The sequence below is a fragment of the Gorilla gorilla genome, chromosome 17, assembly GCF_029281585.2.
Source record: "Gorilla gorilla gorilla isolate KB3781 chromosome 17, NHGRI_mGorGor1-v2.1_pri, whole genome shotgun sequence".
Classification (NCBI taxonomy): Eukaryota; Metazoa; Chordata; class Mammalia; order Primates; family Hominidae; genus Gorilla; species Gorilla gorilla.
In genome coordinates, this window is record NC_073241.2 from 78,207,009 (window position 1) to 78,232,151 (window position 25,143).

Consider the following 25,143-nt stretch of genomic DNA (forward strand, 5'->3'; position numbering starts at 1 on the left):
CACAGGGCATCCCCCTGCATGCCTGGAACAAAAGGTTTCTGTGCGTGGAGGGCTGGGGACTCAGGTGAGAGGTTGGCAGAGGTGGATGCTGAAGGGCTACTTTCACCAGAGGTAACGGAGACCCAGGGAAAACTTACAGGCCCTGAATTAAGTCATGCTAGTGGGGGTAGAGAAAACAGAACTCTGAGAGAGATATTTGCATTTTATAATTATTGATGGAGTGAAACAGGATGGAGGGAATTTGGTTTTTTTTTCATTATGGGGGACAGGGGCAAGGATGGGGAATCCAGGTTTCTGGTTGGGACAGCTGAGGCATCTACAGGTCTGAGGGAGACGGAACCACCAGAGTGATGCTGTCGTCCAGGGAGAGGGTGTAGCCTGAGCAGAGCCTGAGATCGAATTATATAAGATACCCTGAAATTTAAGGGGCGAACTGAAAGGAAGGAGTACCAAGAGGCAGGAAAACTTCCTTCCAATGGGGTACCTTCTCCCCTACTCTGCTAATCTCAACGCCATCTGAGCTGAAAGTCCCACCTCCTCTGCAAGCACCTGTGGCTCCAAGACCAGGCCTCCTCCTGGGTCCTCGCCTTTTCTTTTGCCTGCTCTGTTGCTGATCATCTCAGGTGTGGCGTCTTGTCCCCCAGCATCACTCACAGGCACCGTCCAGGTCCACGTTACCTCCGTGCCCACCGCGGCACATTGAAGGTGCTCAGGAGATGACTGTGGGTGAGGGGCTTGCCGGCAAGAAGAGGGAAGTGTCAGAAACCAGCAAATGCCAGACTCCTCCTAAGCACTCCTCTTTCCCCATCACCAGGAATCAGCCATGCTGCCAGAACCCACACACCTCCACCCCTGTTCCAGCCTCTCCTTCCTCCAGAAGCCACAGCTTCTGCCTCCCAAATCCAGAGGCCTTGCGCAAGTGGCCAGGAGGAAACGTGGCGGACCACCCTCCCACCTTCTCTCCATTTCAGGGAGTTGTGGGACTGGAGCCACACAGGATCCTACCAAATAAACCTCTCAACAGGGCGTGGACCAAGCAGGAAGAACCACTCAGCCCGGAGTCAGATCCTGATCTCCCTAACCACTTACTATCTCACTGTGTGAACTTGAGCCAGTCATTTCACCTCTCAAAGCCTCCATTTTTGCAGCGTGTCCTAATGAAGATGAAATGAGAATTCCCTCAAACGCCTAAACATTATGCCTGGCACCTAGTGAAGCATTCAGTAAATGGTAGCTACGATTATTAAAGAGCTTCCGGGCATGCCGACGCAATTTAGAGCAAACTAAAATGACTTTGACATCCCCCAGTGAAACACCTTCCCTCCCTACCCCTCCTCCGCCGCTACCACCCTGGAGTTAATTAGAACCCTCCTTGGGTGTTTTCTAGAGATGAGATTTTGCACTTATTCTGGGTTACAGAACTACAATGTAAGCAAGTTTCAGTTCAATGATAAAAAGCAAAAAGCGACCAGGCATGGTGGCTCACACCTGTAATCCCAACACTTTGGGAAAGGCCGAGGCGGGTGGATCACCTAAGGTCAGGAGTTCAAGACCAGCCTGGCCAATGTGATGAAACCCCATCTCTGTTAAAAATACAAAAAATTAGCCGGGTGTGGTAGTGTGTTCCTGTAATCCCAGTTACTCAGGAGGCTGAGGCAGCAAAATTGCCTGAACCCGGGAGGCAGAGGCTTCAGTGAGCCGAGATCACTGCACTCTAGCCTGGGCGACAAAGCGAGATTCCATCTCAGAAAAACCAAAAAAAAGCAAAAGCTACTTTTAGAGGTAGTAAACTCCCTATCACATGTAAACAAGTTGGCCAGGATGACCACTTGGCATTAATGCCCTGGAGCATAAATCAACAATCAACATGTATTAATATTTCTTGCTAAACAATTGTATTGTCATTCCCTTTAATGAAGTGGTGGCGCCAGTAGGCTGTAGCGCTTTTGGTCATTTTTTGGCAAAATAGAAAGTTGGCTGTCCTACATTGGCCTTCCAAAAAGCTTTCATGAAATTGTACAGGCTTATGATATTCAAATCTTAACCCCCACTTCAAAAGGACCTCCTTCCTGGATATAAGGTTCAAAACCCCTTACATAGACACCTGCACAGCCGTTTGTTTGGTACCCAATTTAGACCATCTCTTGTGCAAGATTTCCCAAATCTAAAACATGGCTCAGATCACGGTTCAGCAGCGAACCAAGGCAGGCTGATGCAAAGACAGCACTGAAGAGGCATTTTGACTGCAAGTGCCAACAGAGCTAGGCTGGGGAAGGGGACTAGTGAACTGTCACTTAAGTCCCAGCAGACAAGGGAGGATATTGCAGAGTGGAACTTGTACTCTGTGACTTCTGTGGCCCAGGACAGTATTTGGGCCACTAGGAAGTGGCCTACTCCCTCTGAACACCACTGACATTCAACCCCCACCTTCATCACCCTTCCAGGGTCTCAGCCCCCAGGAAACTTCTCCTGGAATCCAGTCTAGCAGGGGTACAGTAGGCTTAGGATTTAATACCAAGTGAGGAGTTGGCAAGAACCAGATGGACCCAGGTTCTTGGGGCTAAACTTCTCCATCCATCCATCCTCTAATCCTGTCTCCTTCCCATTACCCTAGATGTAATTCCCTGTCCTCAATTCTACAAGCTTTGAATTATCACCCACAGGGCTCCTGTAGGTTGTCTCCCATTACAAATTCAAGACACAAGAAGGAGGGATGTCTGGGTGGCTGCAGGTCTTTCCAGCACTCTTGAAGACCAGGGCTGTTCTAGATGTCTCTTTTGTGGCCCACGTCTCCCATTCTCCAAGCACTGGGCTGGGAAGACGCCAATTCAACTGAATTTGGATGAATACTCCTCCCCACTCCCTCCAAGCAGCAGAAGAAAAAGGAGTTGGAGGACAACATGAAATCAAGTGTACATTTTAAAAATCGTTTAATGGAACATAAACTCCTTTAGAAAAACATTCAGCTAGGTGATAACACCCATAGAAAAAAACACCAATCTTGTGTTTATCTTTTTTAATTTGGCATTTGTTATTTGCATTTATATTAAAGCAAAGTGCATCTTTTCTTTATTTTTCTTGTTTATACACATTGCACAATACATAAATAATGATGCTTATAAAACGTCTTTATATTTACAAGTAATAATATATTTATATATAACATAAAATACATTTTTTTCTTTAATAAATCTCAGGTTTTTTTTCAGGAGTCCTTTCTCTCTCAAAGCACTACAATGCTAAATTTCCAATGAGAATGCTTCTCTTGTTCATTTAAACCTTTGTAGTTAGAAAAATAGCTTATGTTAAAGTCTAAACATGCTCATTGAGCTAAGAACAGTGTCAAAGTATCATACGAGTGTATGAGTTGTAGAAGAAATGAAAGAAGAGTTAGGTGTCAGCCTAGGATGGTACCTTGGGTTATGACGGACCAAATCCTTCTTGGAGGGAAGGGGACTGCTAAGCATGTCCCTCCCAGGGACATCCCCGCTTGCTGGCCTAATAGCAGAGCTTAACACACAGGCTGGGAGCAGGCAGTGCTGAGCTGGTTTTCTAAGTCCGGGAAAAACCTGATGTCACCAGGGCAGGCAGGGGAGAGGCTGAGGGGAGAGGGCACTGGGTGAGCAATACTGTGAGGGGGCTGCCCCGGCAGCCCTTGGGAAGCCCATCTCAGGGAGATCCAGGAGCAGATGGCCAAAAAAGAAAGACGCTACAATGGCAGGGGCTGGCAGGAAGGGAATAAGACAAGGATGAAAATAATTGGTTCTGGTTCGGCCACTAGCAGGCTCGCTGCTCAGAAGCCTGTGGACAGGCCCGTGTCCTTGATGAGGGAGAGGAGGGGCGGGGGCTTTCCCAGGCTGGGGACAGAGCCGTGCTCCTGGCAGCTGCCGGGACCCCAGCCGCCAGCTTGCCCAGGTACTGCCTCTGCCCCACTGAGCATGTCCAAGGGGCAGGAGAGACACTGCTTGGGACTGCAAACCTCTCTGCTGGGGACATCCATAAGAGACACAAAACAAAGAGCACGTTGTCTCCCCATCTGCCGCTCCTGCACACGTGTGCACACACAGCCGCACACTCACACTCACACACACTCCTGACAAGTGAAATGATGACCGCCCCCCTTCATACACTGTGTTTGGTGGTGCTTGGATTTCTGCTTCCCCTCTTCCTATCAGGGTGTCCTGCCGATCATACCTGCCCCTTCTTCCAAAAACCCCCCCAACAATTCTTTTCATAAGCTATTTCTCAAAGAGTGAAACAAAACAGAACACAAACGAGGACGAGAAGAAGAAAACCAACCAACAAACAAAAAAAAACGACCAAAGAGTTTGCATGAAAAGCAAGCACTCAGGAGGAAAATATTAGCAGCAAAGTAGTTTGAAGTGTGGCCTGCTCAGCTCACGCTCTGTCCCCTCCACACGCGGCTACCGGCTGTTGAAGATGACCTCTAGCCAGCACGGGCAGCTGCTGATGAACTGGCGGGTGTAGCACTGGCCCCAGCCCTTCACAAAGCTGATCTGCACGGTAAAGCCCGTCCACGGCTGCTGCATAAACTCGTGGTCATTGGGCCGCTGCAGGCTGTACGCCTTCTCGTAGTCGAAAGCCTTGATGGAGAAACCGGGGAACACCTTGTGTACCAACAGCGTCCTGGAGTCCGGGTTGTCCAGTGTGGCGGACTTGATGAAGATGGGGTAACTGCTGCGGTTGTACACCCACACACCATCCACCTCCCGCGTCAGCTGGATGCCGCAGCCGATTTTGCTCCGCACCTTCTGCACCAGCTGACTCTTGTTGTCCGAATTGAGCTGTCCGAGGCAAAAGCCATTCCCCTGAGGTAGATCATAGAAGATATCCAGAGAGGGCTCCTGGACACAGTAGAGCCTCCCCACTCTCGTCTTCTCCTCCCAGTATGCCACCACGCACCAGTGTGACCGATCCCCAGGCTCCAGAAGAAGTTGGGAATCTAGAAAACACAATGGCAGAGAGGGTTAGTGGGGACAGGCATTGGTGACTCCTAGAATGAAGACACCGCCCCCCCCCACGGCACCCAGTCACCAGCTCATCTCTCAGGACGAGACAGAAAGAAGGAGGCGGTGAGGCTAGTCCTGGACTTGCCCAGGCTCTTACAGCCCTTTGACCAGGACCCTGCCTTTCTTTAAGCATAGGAAGCGCTGGGTGCTGCTTCTCTCCAGGCCCCTGCCCATCAGGAGTCCAGTACACCAGCATCTGTGCCCACCTGGCCAACAAAGCCTCTTCTCTGCAGAGCACAGATGCAAAGGGACCCTTAGTAGCTTGGGCAGTCTGGTTTTAGGGCCTCAAAAAGCCTCAGCAACGTCCTGGAGTTACAGATCTTTCAACTGGATGGAACCTTGAAGGCCAGCTCCTCCAGCCCCTTGTCATCCTGATGAGAAAACCAGGACCCAGAAAGCCTGCTGCTGGAGTACCAGGGGATGACACAGCCAGAGCTAGAACCCAGGTGTCTAGACTCTGGGACCACCCATGCGATGGTCTCTGGGTGCCTGTCACCCAGCTCTCAAATCAGTGCCGTGGTCATGAGGGACCTCTCTATCTGGTAAAAATAAAAATGAGGGTGGCTTGGGACAAAAACATCTATATTCCTAATAGGAAAACAAGTCTCAGTGTGTCAGCAGCAGCCCTGTACACAAAGGGTGAATTCATGTCAAAATGCCAAATCACAACATGCAGACCGGTATTAACCCGGGCTACCTTAACAAAGCTTCCTCCAGCCCAGACAGAAGATTATGTGTCTCAAATAGATGCGTCCCCCTTCTCCCCTTCTCTGCTGGCACCCCCGTCCCCAGGGGTGCCCCCTCTCTCCCCTCCTTCCACAGAAGCATCTGGAGTCTGCAGGGCGCCCTGCTCCGCCCTCATCCCTCCCCTGCAGGCCCCGCCCCACTTCCCTACACAGTCTTCCCACAGGCAGCCTGGGGGCCGGGGTGATTCTGGTAAGGTAATTTTCCTCAACAGGCACTTGGAGGACTTTAAAAGGGGGGTCACACGGAGGGAAAGGGAGCCCCGGCGGCGGGCATTCTGACTCCTCCTTAAGTAGGAGCCAGCGGGCAGGCCTCAGACTTGGGACCATAAATCTCCCCAGCCCAGCTAGACTGCAGGAACGCTGTGGTTTGTGGCAGCAGGGTGGAGACCGGAAGTCTTGTATTTGTTAACAAAAATGGGGACAGCAGAGGGGGGAAAAGCAGAGGGGAAGGGCCCCACGTCGGTCAGGGCCTTGCCCTCGCTCCCTGCAGCCCCAGCTCCTCCTCTTGGGGACCTGGGGGGCACAAAGCAGGGGTTGAGTGTGAGATGTGTTTTGGTGCAGCCTTTGTGTTTCTGGAGTAACTGGGTTCAGAGTCAATGATGATGGGTTGCACCCTGCAGGGGGTCGATGGCGGAAGATGGGGCTGCATCCTGCTGCCCCAGCAGGCTGGGTAACAGGGGCAGCCCAGGACACTAACTGGCTCCAACTTTTACAGGCGTGTTAGCACCTGGGAACCCACTGGCTTCACTCAGTTGTTGTTGTTGTTGTTGTTGTTTTAAGTAGCAGCCAGTGTTGGATGGAGGTGCCCGTCAGTAAGGCCATACAGATGTGCACACTGCGGCCTGCTGAGGCAGCCACAGACACACACACCCTGAGTAGCGGTTCCCTACAGACACCCCAAGCTGGCCTTCCCAAATGCCTGCCCCAAAAGCTCCACAAAAAGGGGACACTGAGGTCTCATTCCTTTCCCTCAACCTCCCACCCCCACTAAAAATCAACACCAGAAAACTGGCCGGTCACCGGCCCCCCATGTGGCTAGGAAGTCCAGTGCTTGTGCACGTGCGTGTGCAATACTGTGTCCATGATGTCAGTGTGTACGAGTGTGTGTTATGTGTGTTTCTGTGTGCACATACATACTGGAACATATGGAAAACAAGACAGGGACGGGGAGAAGGTGACTCATCAGGCATTCACTTGTTTCTGCAAAGTATCCATCAACTGCTAATAAACTTGTGAGCGCTGGCAATCTTTGAACTTTCTTGCTGAGGGAACTCAGCTCTGAAGGCTGCACCAAAGACCTGAACGCCCATGGAAGGAAGGACACATTGGCATCAAGTGTGAAGCGGGGGAGAAAGCCCTCTTCCGGGAGGCACAGCACATCCACCCTTTTGGTGGGGAGGAGGGTGTTTTGAAACACAAGAAGCTTTTGCTTATTTTCCCAATTCAGGACAACAAACCTGGCCTGGAAAGGAAGACTCGGGGAGCTGCTGGGAAGGAGGCGGGAGGGAGGGAGGGTGGGAGACCCTCAGCAGAGCCTCACAGTGCTTTGTTTCATGCAGCCAGGACCCACTGAAACCTGGCGCCGGCCAACAGGAGGAGGAGGAGGAGCAAGGGAGTGAGTGGAGTATGGACCTGAGATCGAGGTGCCCCCATGCCAGGCCTGTCAGCCACCTAGGCAAGGGGTGGAAGCCTTGTCTGCCAAGGGTGGGGGCCTCTGGGGGCAGAGGAAGCTGGGTGGGGACTGGAGCCTGAGATCTGTAGCAGGACGGGGAAGTGTCAGGTGGGTTTCTGTTTCATCTGTGCAGCCCGCCAGCAATGTGCTGCCAGACACCCCCTGGAAAAAGCATTTTTCTGCTGAGGTTAATGGCCCAGCCCAGAAAAACTGCAATGCATGGATGTCGTGAATGCTGCTGTGTGTGAACAAGGGCCCTGAAGTCCATTTGGTGCCCTAACCCACCGCAGGGAGACTCCTGCCTGCTCCTCCCTCGCTGTCCCCTCCAGCTCCCCCACCAGCAGCCTCTGTCCTCCCGTTAGGACAGCTCCAGTCTCCTCCTGCCGGGACTATTTCTAAGCACACACAAAAAACAAGCTTTCCAGCAAAACCATTCGGCAACAGCAAAGGCCCCGCGAACACACACCCTTGTGTGAACATCACACCTTCTGGGGACCCCGCACGACATCCCCCATTGCCAGTACAGAGATTCCCCTTTGCCCTGAATTCCCCGCCATTTGGGCTCATTTCTGGGAAATGCTCAGCTTCATCTTCACAGAAACACAGTTCCCTGAATCGGGCCCACAGCCCACACGAGTCTCCCCACAAAGGTCTGTGTGGACGCTTTGCTCCCAGGGACTTCCCGGGCCACGTGGCGAGGGGCTGGGAAGTTCAATCAGTACAAGGACTAAGGAAGAGCCTTGGCCTCTCGCTGATAGTTAACCTCTGAAGGCAAAACTCACAGTCCTTTGTTAATTTCCCTCAGCTTTATAACCTTTTCCGGTATTTTCCACAAACTTCTCCCCCTCCCCAGAAAACTGTACAGGGGCTTGTTTTAAAACAGTATGTGTTCATTTTAAAGCATCCAAAAGAAAAGCTGTGTTGTAAAAAGCTCACTAATCAGATGCCTGCTCCCAATTTTTTCTTTTTATTACAGTGTGGGGAATTTTTGGAGCAACACCAGAAAAGTGCTGAATCTGCCTAAAATTCCCTTAAGGTGTTGCCCCCCCCACCACCTTCCCCATTTCCCTTAAAGCATAAAATCCTCCCTTTAAAGGGAAGGGGGAGGTGGGTGTTGAGAAAGGAGAGGACTTCAGCCTGTGTTTGCGCTCCAACTGGGGAAGACCACTTAGCAAGGAGCTCCCTGACTCTTACAAAGAGTTATTTAATTACCCTGCTCATGAATGAACAGACCAGACCCTTCCAGGAGACCAGAGGCTCATGAATGAACCTCACACCCCAGGTCTCAATGGCACAGGGTGACCAGGCCTCAAGGCCACATTTTAGGTTAAGCAAGGAATTTTCCCCTTCTTAAATGTTTTTCTTTTTTTTTTTTTTTTGAGATGGAGTCTCGCTGTGTCGCCCAGGCTGGAGTGCAGTGGCACAATCTCGGCTCACTGCAAGCTCTGCCTCCCGGGTTCACGCCATTCTCCTGCCTCAGCCTCCCGAGTAGCTGGGACTACAGGCACCCGCCACCACGCCTGGCTAATTTTTTGTATTTTTAGTAGAGACAGGGTTTCACCGTGTTAGCCAGGATGGTCTCGATCTCCTGACCTTGTGATCCGCCCGCCTCAGCCTCCCAAAGTGCTGGGATTATAGGCGTGAGCCACCGCGCCCAGACCCGTTCTTAAATTTTCAATTTGAAGGCGTCAGGAGATGAGAAAGAAGAAAAATGGGAGGAGGGGGGAAAGGCCTTGCTCAGTGCCTCAACAATACCATTCTCCACCTGAAGGCAGAGGGCAGAGAGGCAGAGCAGCTCCGAGAACAGCCATGGGGTTATGAGAACACGGGCATGCGTGGAAGAGAAGCTATCTGGGCCTGACTGGGCCCAGACACACAAAGGACGTACTTGTGGGGAGGGGGTCCCCCAAGATTCCATTTAGGAACAAGGGCAAGCTTGGGGAAAAAAGCCAGTAAAGACATGAGCTCCATCAGCTGACGCCCCACGGTTAAATGTGCCCAATTGCTAGGGTACCGGGAGCTGGGGTCAAAGGCGAGTGAGGAGGGGTCTCCACCGGCTCTCATCTCTGTGAGGCACTTGGATAATGAAGTGATATTCCTCTGCCAAAGTCCAACAGGGCCACGGGCCTATCAGCCCCCTCCTCCATGGTCCAGCAGAGCAGAAGGCTGAGGACGGAGAAGTTGGGGAGGAAGGGCGCCTGGGCAGGCACGGCCGCCTCCTGCAGGCTCCCTGTGCCAATCAGGGGCAAACTAAGGGCAGAAATGTGGACACAGACAGCTTGCACCTGGCAACCTGGGAGCGCAAACATCACCACGCCTCGCCAACGCCAGGTCCAGGGTCCTCCCTCCTCAGGACCCAGGCGCCACCAACGGTTGCCTCATCCTGTCTCTCCCTCCACATCAGACATCTCAAAGGTTAACAGCACCCATCCCCTGCTCCCAACCCTGTCAGGAAATTGGCTGTTCTGATATCAACAAGCCCTCTTCAGGGACAAGCCTAAGATAAAAGGGGACTCCAGTGCCAATCCATTCCATCTATTCTCACGCCAAACCATCATAATTCACAAGGACCCTTGCTGGTCTCTTGTTTTCAATAGGCGAATCTCTCCCCCAAATAGAGACGCGTAAAACTTGCTGAGATATCTGGGCTCACTTTAAGGGGTCGCCTCTAATCCACCATGCTCACAGCCTCATCCAAAAGAGGAAATAGGACCCCAGAGCTCCCTCAGACTCCTCAGGAAACACAGACAATGCTGGGGTTTAGAGTGAGTTCCTCATGGAGGAAACAAACCAAAATGTTTCAGGTAAACTGAGAGTTAATCAGAAAACACTGGGGCCCAACCCATCTCCACCACCCCATGCTCTGTCCCCAAACAGATCAGATGATGAATCCTGGCTGGTGGAAGGCTGACCTGAGAACACCGGATTTTTTTTTTTTCATGCTTTGCAGCATCTCTAGTGAAGTGAGATGGCTGGACTTGGGGGTGGGCAGGGGGTGCCACAGGGTCTCCTTCAAAGGCCAGGCTGCTCTCTGGTTCCCGGGCCCAGCAGGCTTCGTTTCCACCCCTTAGCGCGTTCTAGCCATGGCAGAACCCCCGCCCCTGTGCCAACCCCAGAGGTGAGCCGACCAGCTACAAAGCCAGATATGCATTTCACACCAACCTCGCATGCAGCCTCCGGGTAACTTCAGCTCATCCCTAAAACGGGGTTCCCCCAAGGCCAGCCTCATAAGGTTGCTGTACCAATTTGATGCAAAAGTGATTGGGGCCAGCTTGTGGAGAGTGCTGCACACGCGCTGGTCTCATCTCTGAGGCTCCTTGGTTCTCCAGCCTCTCAGAAAATGCCCACCAGTCTTCCTGATTGTCTCCACATCCCCACACCCCATGGTAGAACAGTTCTGGGCCAATGCCTACACTTAATAAGCATTTACTTTGCATAGGCTGTGTTCTCTAAGTGGCTCATGACAACCTTCTGAGGCTGCATACTATCACCAGCCTATCTTAAAAAAGGGAGCAGTGGGGGTGAGGCACAAGTCACTGGCCGAAGTGCAGAGCTGCAATTCAAGCCCAGAATATTGCCTGGTGTGAGCTGTGGACACAGGCCTCTAAAGCCACCAAGCCCACTGTTCCTCTCCAAAGTGTCCTTCAGAACACACTTTGGAAATGCTGCACCAGCTTTTAGAGCTGCGCATGGGGTGCAACTCCCCTGCAGCAAGAAGTGGGGGGTGAAACGGCTTTTTTGCCAGCAAGCTGCTCTGTGACCTTGGCCAAGTGGCTTGCCCTCTCAGGGTCGCAGTTTGACCTGTCCATAAATAATGTAAAGGGGACAAGGGAAGATGGCCCCATGGGCCCCCTTCTGCCTTCATGGTCTCTGGCTGGACTCTGATTCTCAGTATTAAACAACACTGGTTCCATTTATTTTTACTACCTTCCAGAGAGTAAGAAAACCACTTTGAGGAGCAGGGTACATTTTTGCATTTAATTTGCAACAATAAAACAAAATAAAATCAAAAGGGAAAGGAGGTTGAGTCAGGTTTTGCTGTGTCCATCTCTAAACCAACTTTTTTTTTTAAATTTCAGAGTCAGAAATGACTTTTTACTCTGTCTTACTATTCATCACCCTCAAGAGACGGTGAGCCCCCAAGAGAGGATCTCTTTTATCACTGTCATCCGTCCACTGTCTGGCCAGGCTTGGTTCCCTGAAGTTTCTCCTCCCATCACCGCCCTCCTTGCCACCTCTCCCAAGCCTACATATTTCGCAGATCCTGCTGGTCTAGAACACTAATTAGTGACTGTGTTTCCTTACAAATTATGTTAAATAATCAATTCCTAGAACTAAAATGAACTCCCTGGCTCCCCAAACTGGTCCCACACCACCTCCCAAAACCCCCCAAGCATCTGAGTCTGAAGCCCCCAACCTGGGGATGAATGCTCCTAAGAGCATTTATCTCGCCATGCAGAATGTAATTGAGGGTGGCACGGGGCAGGGGAGGAAAGCCACACAAATCAAAAGCTCTTGTCTGTCTCGCCAGTCAGGCTGACGCGGCTTCCTGTGCCCCAGCATTCAGCCATGCAAATTACAGCGTGTACCCAGCTGCCTGCAGCCACTGCTGTCTGAGGAGGCCCGCTCTGCCCAGGCTCCTCTGAGAGAGGCCTCAGAGGAAGGGTGGGGACTCCCGACCCAGCCAACTCCATTCATAATATTGACAGTAAAGGGCCTCTCTGGCTGCTGTTTAGTGTGCATGCAGCCGAATCATTTCTCGAGTTCAAATTTCCAGATACTTCCCCTCCATGGTACACCAACCAGGTTCCCACTGTTACCCCCCAAGTAACTCAGAGCAGCTCTCTTCAGAAAGGGGGTTCACATATTAGCAGGCACAGAAGCCCTCAGCCCTGCATGGCATTGTCTGCTCAGCTGCCTTCCCTCTGGGCATGACCCTGGCACCCCCAGGAAGACACAAGGGCTGGGACAAGCATGGAACAGAAAGTCTGTCGTGTCCAAGAGAAACTACCAAGTCAAGTCTCTTACCTCAGCCACCTACCCACCTGCCACCCTGAGAGTGTAGGAGATTCCCCAAATTCCCTATCTGGATTCCCAACTGGGCAGCCGGCACTGAATGCTGATTCATTCTCTCTCTCTCTCTCTCAATCTCTTTCTCTCTCTCACACACACACACACGTTAAAGCATCATGAAAATCTTAATACAAACCACTGCATCATCAAGCCAATTTTCCAAAAGGACAAAACCCCTAGAAGGACAGGACAGTTTTTCCCTGGTTTTGCAGGTGGTGGGGGGGCTGTGTGTGTGCAAGAAACCAAGCTACTTTTGCTGTGGGCCTCGTTTTAATAAAGCCCCAGGCTACTAGGACCCCTAGTCCTTGGAAGGCATCACAGGACCCAAAGGCAGACCCTTCTCCCACCCTATCCCCCACAGGTCCAACTCCACTCCAGTTTCTAGAGGGTAGGAAAACTGTCCGAAGACATGGAAAAATACAGTGAGAAACAAAAGTCCTTTTCATTCCTCCCCTCCCCCGGCTCCCCTTGTTCCATAACAATTATGAAAACTGTTGGATGGGATGGCATTTTGAACATTTACTGCATTCCGGCCAATAAATTCCAATGCAGGATCCGATGGAAAAGCTCCTTCTTCTCCTGCGAGCTCCCTCCCTGGCCCCCCTCCCCGTGCACTCCCAGCCCTCATTCCATCTCTCACTTTACAACCCAATACCAGGGCCTGGCCAGGCCAGGGCCGCACTGTACTTAGAGGGAAAAACAACAGTACGACAGCCTGGAGACAGCGTGCAGACTGGAAAAGTTAATCATTACTTCTGTCTGCCTCCGTAATCTAATCTCTCCCGCTTGGACACACTCACTGTTCAGCCATCCCAGCCCTTTCACCCCTAATGCACCCAGGACCTCCCAGACCCAAGCCCCCACTCCCTCTGGCGGGTCCTCCCACTCCTAACCTCCAGTTAGGAGGTCAAGGGAATAAAAGAAGAATGAAAGGGTCCCCCACCCAGAAGCTGCTGTCACAAGGCCCTGGAGTCCAACATACACGGCCAGCTGCTCTGTGCTGGGTGCCCCACCTTTCAGAGCCTCCAGGCCTCCCATAAACATGGGCTCCCATAAATGTGAGCTCCAATCTGGCTGGTGACTGCAGCAGCCCAGCACTGCCCCTCCCCCACCGCGCAGGGACAGACTGTCCCCTCCCCCCTTTCTCACTCCCTCTGCCCCAGGATTCACCCTCAAGCCCACCCCGGTGGGTAGGGCTCCCCCACCCCATGCGATCAGTGTGTGCCCACACACGACACACAAGTCAAGGAGGCCCTACCGTTGGTGATGCCTTAAAAAATTAAACACAGAATGACAGTGTAATTTAGCAATTCCACCTCTGGGTATATACCCAGAAGAACTGAAAGCGGTGACTCCAATGGTATTTGCACATCCATGTTCACAGCAGCATTATTCACAATAGCCAAAAGGTAGAAGCAAGCCAAGTGTCCATCAAGCAATAAATCAACCAGACGTGGAATATTCATACAATAAAATATTATTCAGCCTTAAAAAAAAAGGAAATTCTGACACACGCTAGAGTATGGATGAACCCTGAGGCCATTATGTTAAGTGAAATAAGCCGATCACAAAAGGACAAACACTGTCTGATTCCACTATTCTATGAAGTACCTAGAGGAGGAGGCAAATTCATAGACAGAAAGAATGGTGGGTGCCAAGGGCTGGGGGAGGGGAGAAGGGAAGTTAGTGTTTCATGGGAACAAAGTTTCAGCTAGGGAAGATGAAAAAGTTCTGGATGTGGACGGTGGGGATAATAGCACAATAGGAATGTACTTAATGCCACAGAACTATACACTTAAAAATTGTTAATATGGTATATTTTATGTATATTTTACCACAATAAAAGAAAAAGGCCTCAGCTCTCTTAAGGCTCTCCTTTGCACCCCCATAACTAGTCCTCATAAGCATAGATTTCCTGAACTGGGGATTCCACGGGTGGGACTGGGCTTCAGCAAAGATATCGGCCCCCTGCAGATGTATACAAATTGTGGTACAGCATGCATTTTTCTGAACAGAGTCCTCAGCTTTCACCCATACTTGGAAGAGTTTGCGAGCCAAGAGACAGAAAGAACTACAACCTTTTTATTTTAAAATGGAAGCAGTCTTTGGCTTCCATAGGGATATCTCATCAATAGGGGGGTCATTCCCACACCCCTCAAATCCAAGAGACAAAGATCACAGATCACCGAAGGGACTTGGCAGCCAAGCCCAAGCCCTTATTTTGCAGATGAGAAAACTGAGGCCCAGAACACAGAAATGGCTCCTGCAAGGCCACGTGGCCAGCCAGGGGCTGAGACACTCGGCCTCAACCCAGGAGAGCAGGCCAGCCTCTAGTGACAGGAAAGTGGAGGATGCTGGCCCCGCCATTGTAATTCTCTCCCAGCCCCCTCCTGGGACTAGGGCATCCTGGACACCCTGGGGGGAAGGTGGGGAGGCTTCTGAGTTTTTGCAGGCCCCACGATCCTGGGCTCTTCCCCAGGAAACAGCCCCCCAGCAGGGTTTTGATTGTGCCCCCACTGAGCAGGAGATGGGGCCCATCTATTTGTAAGAACGGTATGGTGCACTCAGATCACACTGAGAACTAACTTTTTAATTTTCCCTCTTGGTTACTGATTCATGAGGGGGTGGGGCAGGGCTGGCTCAGAGGCTGCAGTGAGGCTGACAAGGTCCCCAGGCCCAGCTCTTCATGATCCTCACTTAGCCTGCAGGGGAAGGAGACACTTAACAGCTTCATGAGGTGACTGGAAGGTGGGACAGGGGACAGGGACAATCATTTAACCTCCGAGTGAGCCACCCCAGAAAATGCAGACAGCTAATCTGCTAACGGCACAGTCATATCTTGGCGTCTTACTGTTTTTGTTCCTGTTGAGTGACAGTCGCAGATCAAAATGTAAGAAAGCAATACTGAAATGAGCACGCAGTCGCTGGCCTGGTTATCTGAGTTGTCTTCTGGCTGAAAGAAAGTCCCAACTTTGCAAGATGAAATTGGAGTTGAGACCAGATCTTCCCTTTCTGCTCTGATCAAACCCCCCAGCAAAAGCAGCTCTCCCCGCCTTTTCTTCCTGGTGGGGCTTCATGGAGGAGGAAGAAGAGTAATTCAATTAGTGAACTCCACAGAGCTTGGAAGCCATCGGTTGGCCCCGGGGGAACAGACAGGGAAGGATGAACGTGAAAAGGAAACACCCTGGTAACTGCATCTTAGATTATTTCATCCAAACCCAACCCCAGACAGGCCAGGGCCTCACACACAGGGCTGACACCTCAGAAACGGGCTTAACCCTCAGATTTAAAATTAAAAAGCAAGAATTTCTTTCATCCCCCAGATGGTCTTCGTGAGAATCAAGTCCTCTGGAGTTACAAAGGGAAAGTCACTCCTGGGCTTTGAAAACATCCCACTTCTCCTCTGGCTGTCAAGACATTAGATACTGTCTTTCCAGATGTTTCCCCACCCCGTGGCTGTGGTCCACTGAGGAGCCTGGCGCTAGGCTGGTCACTTACACTCTGTGTTGTGCCCCAGGTACTACCAGGGTCTGGAGGGTGGATTATAACCACAGCTCCTGTTCTTCCTGCTGTCATCTTACAATCAGCAAGAAGCAGGGTGGGGAGGCGGGCTGGAACCAAAACCCGGGAGACCTACCTCTGTTTATCCACAAGCTTTGCTTTATCTCAATTCTCAACAGACCACACAACCAAAGCAGAAGTAGAAGTGGATGACTCAAGAGCTCGGCCCACCCCAGGGGGCCCACCCTGCACCTCCCCCACCTATGGCCTGGCTTCATGGAGGGACCAGGCTCCTCTGTCCTACAGAAGCTGCCCCTGCCTGCCTCCAGGTAGAGGCAACTCCTAGTCAATCCCCCCTCCCCCCGGCTCCATCCCCATGGATTCAACATCACCTTCGGACAAGCCATTCCATCTGCCAATTCTTAATTCTAACCCAGCCCAGGAACTGGTCCTCTGCACAGCACACAGCCTGGCACATAATAGGTGTCAATACATATTTGCTCCATAAACAAACCACAGGGACACACTAGCTTCTTCCAAAGCAGCAGGCCCACCTAGCTTCACACCCGGCAGAGGGAGGCACATGTGAACCCACCTGAGAGGGGAGCACACCTTCCAAGCAGGGAGTCAGCCAGAAGGACCAAGTCCCTCTCCCGGACTCCCCACGGAGGACACAAGAGAGAAGCCCTGTTCTGCGCTAGGTCACACTCAGCCACCGCGGCATATGCCACTGAGAGGTGTTTCCAAGGCAGGCGCCGGCCCGCCAACCTCTGTGGGCACACCACCTGCCCACAGCATTCTGCTTTGGCGTCCTGCTCTGTTTGGACAAGTTACCCTCACCAAGTGTTCAACAATGCTTTTACACACCCCAGGGCCCTTGTTATGTTATGAAAACAAAACAAAGCACGCTAAGGAAAAAGCTGGGAGGGTGGGGGTGAGCGTGAGTGGAGAGCGGGCCAGCCACACACACAGGTCTCTTTCTTTCTGGTCTCTATCCTAAAGATGGCTCCTTGGCAGCACGGGCCGGGGCACTGTCCCATGCCCTGTGTCATCAGAACAATGACATCAACAAAGAGGGGATTTAGAAACCCAGAGACGAAAAAATGGAACTGGACCTTATCTACCCCACTGTAGGGCTGTGGTAAGCCCCCTCTCTGGGAGATGCTTCTAGGTGAACCATATCACTCCTTCCTCCAAAGCACAGCACCGTTACTGGACACAGCTGTACCAGGGCAGCTCCGAGACCCATTTCCCCTCCACTCCTCACTAGCACCCTAGAAATAGTCTCAGGAAAGTTACAGAACTCCTGCAGGATGAGGGGGACACGGTGGCTTGAAAATACAAAGGCAGCCCTGAGTTCCCAGCAGCTAAGTGCCAGGTGCCTCTGTTAGGTGAAGGCAGTACCGGGGGTGGGTAAAAAGGCTAAAGGCGTGAGTAAATTCTTACGTACCCCCCATCAAAAAAAAAAAAATACAATCTTTTTTCTGCAAGTTAAAACTGAGCTAATGACACTGGGTGGGGCTCAGTGTTGAGGACTCCGCAGCCAAACCAAAATTAGCTTCCAGCCAAGAGCTGCTTGGCCTTACCATTTGGGGAAGGAAGCTGAAAAAGTCATGAAAGATTCTTTAGTAAAATGGGAAATAAGGCGGCAGTTAACATTTCAACTGAAGGTGACCCTTCTGGTAAAATATTTTTTTAAATAATAAAAATAACATAAAGTTCTCAAACAGCCTCTTTCTTAAAGAAAATGGCCTACACGTTCTCGTGGGAGTGGAAGGGAAGAAAAAAAAACACAAAACAGAAAACAGGCTAGCCGTTTCTCAGCCACTACCTTTCACGAACCACTTTTTTCTGGAGTTATTCTCAAAAAAAAAGATGATGCAATTTCCTGTCTTGTCCCAATATTTCCTGTTAACTTACAAGGTGAAAGTTATCACCCTGTTTTAAATAACTGTCCTCAACACCGCTGAAAGTCCCTTTTCCCAGCCAGTGCCCACCCCTATCAAAAAATGTCCCCATCTTAGAGTATAAATACGATCATTTTCTACATCTTTTAAGAGTTGGCTTCATAAGAAGCCTGGTTCTCTCTCTAGCAGATACTGAATCCACAGGGGCACCTTCCACGGGAGCGGAAGCCCAGATCTCCCAGGTGAACCCACAGAGAGAAACAGAGAGGCTGGGGGGCAGCCGAGTCCCCCAAGTGAGCCAACAGGTTTAGGAGAGTGGCCGGGATCAGGTGAGTGTTGCTTTCTTGGTGTGTTAACCACTAAATTGAGAACTGTGCCTCAGCAGTTAATAATATCTTCCCGCTGAAAATAGCCCGGAGAGGAAGCCTCTGTGTGACAGTAGGCAGGCAGCCAGCCTTGGGGCTAGCCATTCAATACCCAGCGAGAGGTGGTAGGGCCAGTGGTGACCTCCCTGCGGCTGTGCTTACAGTATCCTTTCACAAGGCTCCCGCAAAGGAAGGGTGCCCGGGCCAGTCACCTGCGGCCACTGCAGCCCTAGAACTTGGGCAAGGACATCACAGGGACTGGGGTCTCCAGCGGCCCAGGAAGGGTCTGGATCACCAGCTTTTGGAGCCAACCCTGGCACCACCCTGGTTCGCAGTCACTGGGATGGGCAGGCCAGGGGGACCCCGCAGAGTGAGAACAAGCATATTCACTTCCCCCAGCAGAAAAGTCAGTCCGGGAATCAAACCAGAGGGAACTTTCCTGTCTCTCATTTCTGGAACCCACGAAGAAAAAAGGAAGGTCGAAGGATCAGCACAGATGTGTCTGCTTGCTCAGGTAACACACAGCAGAAGGCCAGGCGTGGTGGCGCACGCCTATAATCCCAGCACTTTGGGAGGCTAAGTCGGGAGGATCACTTGAGGTTAGGAGTTCGAGACCAGTCTGGCCAACATGGTGAAACGCCGTTTCTACTAGAAAAAAATTAGCCAGGCATGGTGTGGCACGCCTGTAATCCCAGCTGCTAGGGATACTGAGGCATGAGAACGGCTTGAACCCAGGAGGTGGAGGTTGTAGTGAGCCGAGATCACACCACTGCCCTCCAGCCAGGGTGACAGAGTGAGACTCCATCTCAAAACACACACACACACACACACACACACACACACACACACACACACACACACACACGAGATCCCAGGCAGGCTACCAGCCTTGCTCCCTGGTCCATCAGTGTACTTCCCATGTGACCTCAGGGCTGCCACCAAAACAAGTGTCTACCATCATCAGGTCCCAGGCAACTAACAGAAGTCTCTCCAATTTTACTCTCCACAATCACTGTTCCTTATAGATTATCCAAGTATCTACATGTATTTAAAACCTACCGCTGGCCATTTTTTTGTCAAAATTGTGGTAAAATACACATAACTTAAAATGTGCCACCAATGGCATTGAATACATTCGGTGAACTGTGCATCCATCACCCCTCTACAGTTCCAGAACATTTTCATCGTCCCAAAAGGAAACCCGGTCCCATGGGTCCCTTTTACAGTCCCACTCATGACAGCAAAGCAAAACAGTGGACCATGTATAGTTAATAATAGTTTTCTCTCAAATGTCTCTACAAAGAAGCAAAAAAGCTATCTGGGAAGCTGAATCCCGAGGGATTTTAGTGTGCGAGCAAGTCTAGGAACCAGCACTTTACACCTTTTTTTTCTTCTGCCAGGTGAAGACAACTGCTTTGAGGGTGCTGCTCCGAGTTGAAGGCCTGGACCGAAGGGAGTAAAGACCAGCCTGGCCATCATAATTCTGCAAGGAATTATGGCACAGTAACAACAATAATAAAGGAGCAAAGAGGCCGGGCGCAGTGGCTCATGCCTGGAAACCCAGCACTTTGGGAGGCCAAGGCGGGCGGATCACCTGAGGCCAGGAGTTCGAGACCAGCCTGACCAACATGGCAAAACCCTCTCTCTACAAAAAAAGTACACAAATTAGCCGGGCGTGGTGGCGCACGCCGGCAATCCAACTACTCAGAGGCTGAGGCAGGAGAGTCCCTTGAACCCAGGAGGCAGAGGTTGCAGTGACTCGAGATCCTGCCATTGCACTCCAGCCTGGGCGACAGAGCAAAACTCCATCTCGAATTAAAAAAAAAAAAAATTAAAAAATTAAAAAATTTTAAAAAGAAGCAAAGGAAGCCAAACTTGATCATGAATTCTTCGGCATTTCCTCCCTTTTCACTGCTCCACCGGCTCTGAGCTTGCTACGGAGGTCCCATAGGTGTACAAGTCTACGCAGCTACAGTCAGGCTTTGCTAAATAAAGGCGTGTGTGTGTGTGTGTGTGTGTGTGTGTGTGTGTGTGTGTGTGTGTAGGAAGTGAGGGGCAATCAGCATGCTACAGTGTCACCAAAAGTGACACCACCCAAAGCCTGGCCTTCACCTGGCCCCTCCCCCTTTGCTGGCCCAGTTCAGCCTGGGGACAGGATGTGTGAGGCGGCAGCAGACCTACTTGTCTGGCCGGCAGAGCAGCCCAAATTTGCTCCAGAGATTTTAAATGCTGTCACTCTGTATTTAACCCCTGCCGGACTGCCTCATTCTTTCCAGAACAAAAGGGGTTTTATCAGTAAGCCCTTCTCCAGGGGGAAGTGCATGACCTGGGGCACTGCAGAAGAGGCGGGGTCCAGGACTGGTCTTCAGCAGGGTGTGGGTGTGCACCAGGTGAGCCCGCCCTAGCCCTGACTCATCCTGTTGGCAGGTGTTTAAGGAGAGGCAGAAGGTGTCCCCTGAGTTCTAGACTGTCATTTCTCACAGTGGCCTGCAGGGTACTAAGGGGATGGGAAGGAAGTAGCTTGCTCATGGTCACAAGCACCTGTCCACCTGAGTCCCCCAAAGTCCACGCTCATGAGCACTTGGGTGAAAGGCCCACGTGCCTGTGAGCTCAACCTGTGCCCCCTGCCCTCACTTCACAATGGCATTAGAGACCTCAGTGAAACCATGAGCTGTTTTGTAGCCAGGCAGGGGGAGGTGACTTAATTTAAAAGCAGAGCAACAGGCACCCAGGCCCAGGTTCCCAGTTCACGATCACAATTCCAAGCCAGACAATGAATAATTGTTCACGTGCAGCTGATTAACTTTCCTTAAAACAGGATGGAGCAATGTTTCCTAAGCTACTTGGTTTGAGCCCAAGTCAACTGTGGACTGAGCCAGGGGTGCATTTTCAGATTATAGGTATTTTTGAAGGCTCTGCTCTGAGACTATGACAGATGCCAGCAGGGATCAAAGAGAAGGAGACAGAAACATTCTTGGATGCTGAATGGATACTGACTCAAGGATGCTCCCATCCCCCAGACTTGGGAACTAGTAGCCACATATGAATCTCAAGACCTTAGCAAAAGAGTTGGCCACCCTTGGGTTGGAGGCATGGTACCGGGTCTCTCCAACAAGCATGATTTTGCACAGCCAAGAGATGGAGTTTCCCGGGACACGTGAGCACTTCTGTCTCCACTGCCTCCTACCTCCCTCCTTGAGATCCATGGCAGCACTTCTTTTGAAGTTTAAATAACTACAAGTGGTTGCTGGCTTCCAGTCCCTACCCTAACTGGGCAGGTCCATATGGCTGAGGCCCAGCCAGCTCCAGACATTCATATATAAAGGAGGAGGCTAGAAGATGAGTCTGCAGCTGAATAACCTACAACTCACAAGGCAGATGCTGCTCCCTCAACCCACTCAAACCAGGACAGCAGACAGGCAAAATGAAAGCCCCCAGACAGAAACTCCAGATGGAGGCTGCAAAGATGATAGCTTCCAACACATGCTCTGCATTCCCAGTGATCCCCGGAAAGCTCTGGGAGCAAATCCTTTCCATTTCCACGACGGAGCTGAGCCTAGAGGCTTCCCAGCTACATCAGACCTCTCCCAGGTGATCTTCCTGAGCCATGACACATCCATGTCCAAGCAGCAGCAAGGACCTGTTCTGGAGTTGCATGCCTTTCAAAAGACACCCATCCCAGAGAGTCAGGCACAGACTGCCAAATCACAAAGCAGAATCAATCCACAAACTCCACCCCACAAGTCCACAACCTCTTGGAGAGGCCGCCCTGACATCAACCCACCCCAGCAACAGGGACCCACCCTATCCCAGAGCCTGCCTGTGGGCATCCGCACGCTCTCATGTGTTTGCGCACGGGATTGTCTATCTGTACGTCTGCGGCAACACCCACCCACCCACTCACCCACCCCCCCAACACACACACACACATACACACACAAGCTTGCACCCAGCAATCCATCTGTCTGAGAGAGCCAGCTGTCAAAAATGAAAGTACAATCTCCTGGAAGCAAGTCACTGCCTTCTAAAAATGTCCCGTTTTCCCAGACCGAGGAAACTTGCAGGGGTGGGGTGTGTTTCACTGCAAGTCCCTAACGACCAGGCCTGTCGTCTACCCACCCCCCCACACCCCCCCAAAACAAAGCTGCAATGCTGGAATTCCAACCTGCAGCCAGCAGCCCCGCCCCCCGGGCTCCTACCCGCCCACTCCCCTTCCTCCGGGGCAGTTTGCAAGGGCGCAGGAAAGGGAAGGGCCAGCCTTGGAGTCACCCCTGCATTTCAGGAGAGGACGGGCCTTTGAGCACACCCCACCCCCACCTCCGAGGCACCACATTTTCACATTCGGCTGTTTTTTCTTTCCCTTCTTCCCTTGCCAAGAGAATCAAGCCCTGGCTCCTGCTGCCGACCTTCCTCCCACCCTAAACTGAGCCCCATTCATTAAGCCCGCTCTCAGCCAGGGCAGGACAGGAAGGAAAACAGCACACAGGGCCTGTGAAAGAGGCTCAGAGAGGTTATTTCAAGGAGGAGGAGGGAGAAACTCCTCAGTTTTCACTGCTCCCCACCTTGCTGCCAGGCTCCCACCCCCCAACCTCAGTGTCTGCTATGCCCCTTCCCCCATCCAGCCCTGCCACATCCAGCCACTGGCCTCATCCACAGCAAGGCAGACACACCCAGGCCACCCCCCATGGAACGATCGACTTCTTGAAAAGGAGGAGGTTTAGGCTTTCTCCATTTACAAAACTCTCTGCCCTGGACAGGGGCCAATAAAGTTCCCTTTTGGAAGGCATTCTCGCTACAAAGAGGACAGCCCTAGGTTTTCTCTGTGCCCATCACCTCCCCTCCAGACGCCCCCAAGCCAGTGACATCAACCCCCAAAACAGTGTACCCTCCCCACCATGGCCCATTATGAATACACTGCACCAACTCTGAATGGAAAGAAGAAACAGCTCAAACTTTGAAGCCTTCGGAATTAGTAAATCAAGAGCTGAAATTCAAAACAAATGCTCTTTCCATGTGGAAGGCCCCCTCTTTTCTCTCTGCAGTCTTCTGAAGACACACTGCCCTTCAGAGAGTCACTGCTTCTTCCTGGCAGCTCCTTATTAATATCTGTGTCTACAATTACCTGGAGGGGCGAGGGGAAGGAGTTAATGATTGTTTTACCCCCAGTTTCTTTCTAGGACTGGAAGAGCTTTGGGGAAAAAAAGCCCACCCATCGGCCAGGTGCAGTGGCTCACACCTGTAATCTCAGCACTTGGGGAGGAAAGGGTGGGTGGATCATCCGAGGTCAGGAGTTCAAGACCAGTCTGGCCAACATGGCGAAACCCCATCTCTACTAAAAATACAAAAAATTAGCTGGGCACGGTGGTGGGTGCCTGTAATCCCAGCTACTTGGGAGGCTGAGGCAGGAGAATTGCTTGAACCTGGGAGGTGGAGGTTGCAGTGAGCCGAAATCACGCCACTGCACTCCAGCCTGGGCAACAGAGCGAGACTCCGTCTGTGTGAGCCGAAATCGCGCCACTGCACTCCAGCCTGGGCGACAGGGTGAGACTTTGTGAAAAAAGAAAAAAAAAAAAGCCCACCCATCTCCTGAGGGCTTCACAGGTCACGTGGCACGGGCGGGTGAGGAGGCACTCAGGCTGGTATCTCAGCCTGGTGTCGTCATTTCCTCCGGCAGGGGAGACAGACAAGATGTTATCAATAAGACAAACCTTCCGAAAGGACCCTTTCAAAAGCTGCCACTTCCCTTGCTTATTTCATGTGGTTTGGAGGGGCCGGGGCTCCTCCCTGCACATTCAGGGTTTAAAAAATAAAACCATCTAACAACATCCTGAGCGTGTTATTCTGCTGAGACCCTTTCCTCTCATTGGCCTTCTTTCTTTCAAGAACTCTCTCAGCCTTAGAAAGCAGAAAAGATGCAGTTCACACACTGCTGCCTTTTCTCCCTCCTCAACTCCTCTGTCCACTCCCACCGTACTGCCTGAAGCCCCCTCCCTTCTCTAGGTCCCTCTTTTTCCTGCTCAATTCTCATTAGAAGCTTTGAGTAAACAATACCCTTAGTCTCGGATAACAGAGTATATATTTATATATTGCATTGAAATGAAAACAAACAAGGGTCTCCCTAAAGACGTTCTCAGCAAGCTCAGTTCCTGAAGAGGAGAGCCGGGGAGGGAGCCGTCCGGGAACGAACTTTGCCTGAGCCAGCCATGGAGGAAACACCACCAAGTAGTCAGAGCAGGCACCCCACAAAAAAGGGTGCCCCTCACACAAGAGGATACACCACAACAGGGCACAGCTTCTATTTGAGCTGCTACCACGTGATCCTACAGGCAAGGAAATGCCAAATGCCCAAAACTCTGCTGGAATTTCTGTTTTTAAGGTTGTTTTCCCTCTTGCTTCAGCCAGTTCTTAGAAAATCTAGTGATGACATGGTGGGGATGGAAAAACAGGTAGAAATAGGATTTCTTCAGAACAACATGAAATGCGTCCCATGTACATAGCCAGTGAGTTTCTCTAAGTACTGCCCTCTTTTCGCATCCTCAGGAACAATGCTCTGGCTACCCCGTGCCTGTCAGCCAGCCCCGTGACCCCCCAGCACTGGCATTCCAGGCCTTCACACATACCTGTGAGCCCTGAAGAAAACCTGCCCCGCTAGGGAACAATTATAGCTCCTACTGTTGGCAGTGCTCCCACCCTGGTGCTCCCAGCCCCAGACATGTGCTGCAAAATCCTGCAGCAAGCTGGGCTGGGAATCAGAACTTGGGAGGGGAGCCTCATATCTACTCTGAAATCCCATCGTACGCTTGGGATCTGCCTTCAACAAGTTCCCTAAAGGTGGATCCATTCCCTTTA

General features: G+C 51.5%; 1 protein-coding gene across 2 annotated transcripts in view; it reads right to left on the minus strand.

The window, feature by feature from the left end:
• Window positions 1–2,906: 2,906 nt before the first annotated feature.
• Window positions 2,907–25,143, minus strand: part of SMAD7 (SMAD family member 7) — a 32,114-nt gene continuing 9,877 nt past the window's right edge. For both annotated transcript variants that reach the window (XM_019014265.4, XM_019014264.4), the window contains exon 4: window positions 2,907–4,963. In XM_019014265.4, the coding sequence (XP_018869810.2) occupies window positions 4,425–4,963 (539 nt within the window). In that variant the 3' untranslated portion in view covers window positions 2,907–4,424. The remainder of the gene's footprint in view (window positions 4,964–25,143) is intronic.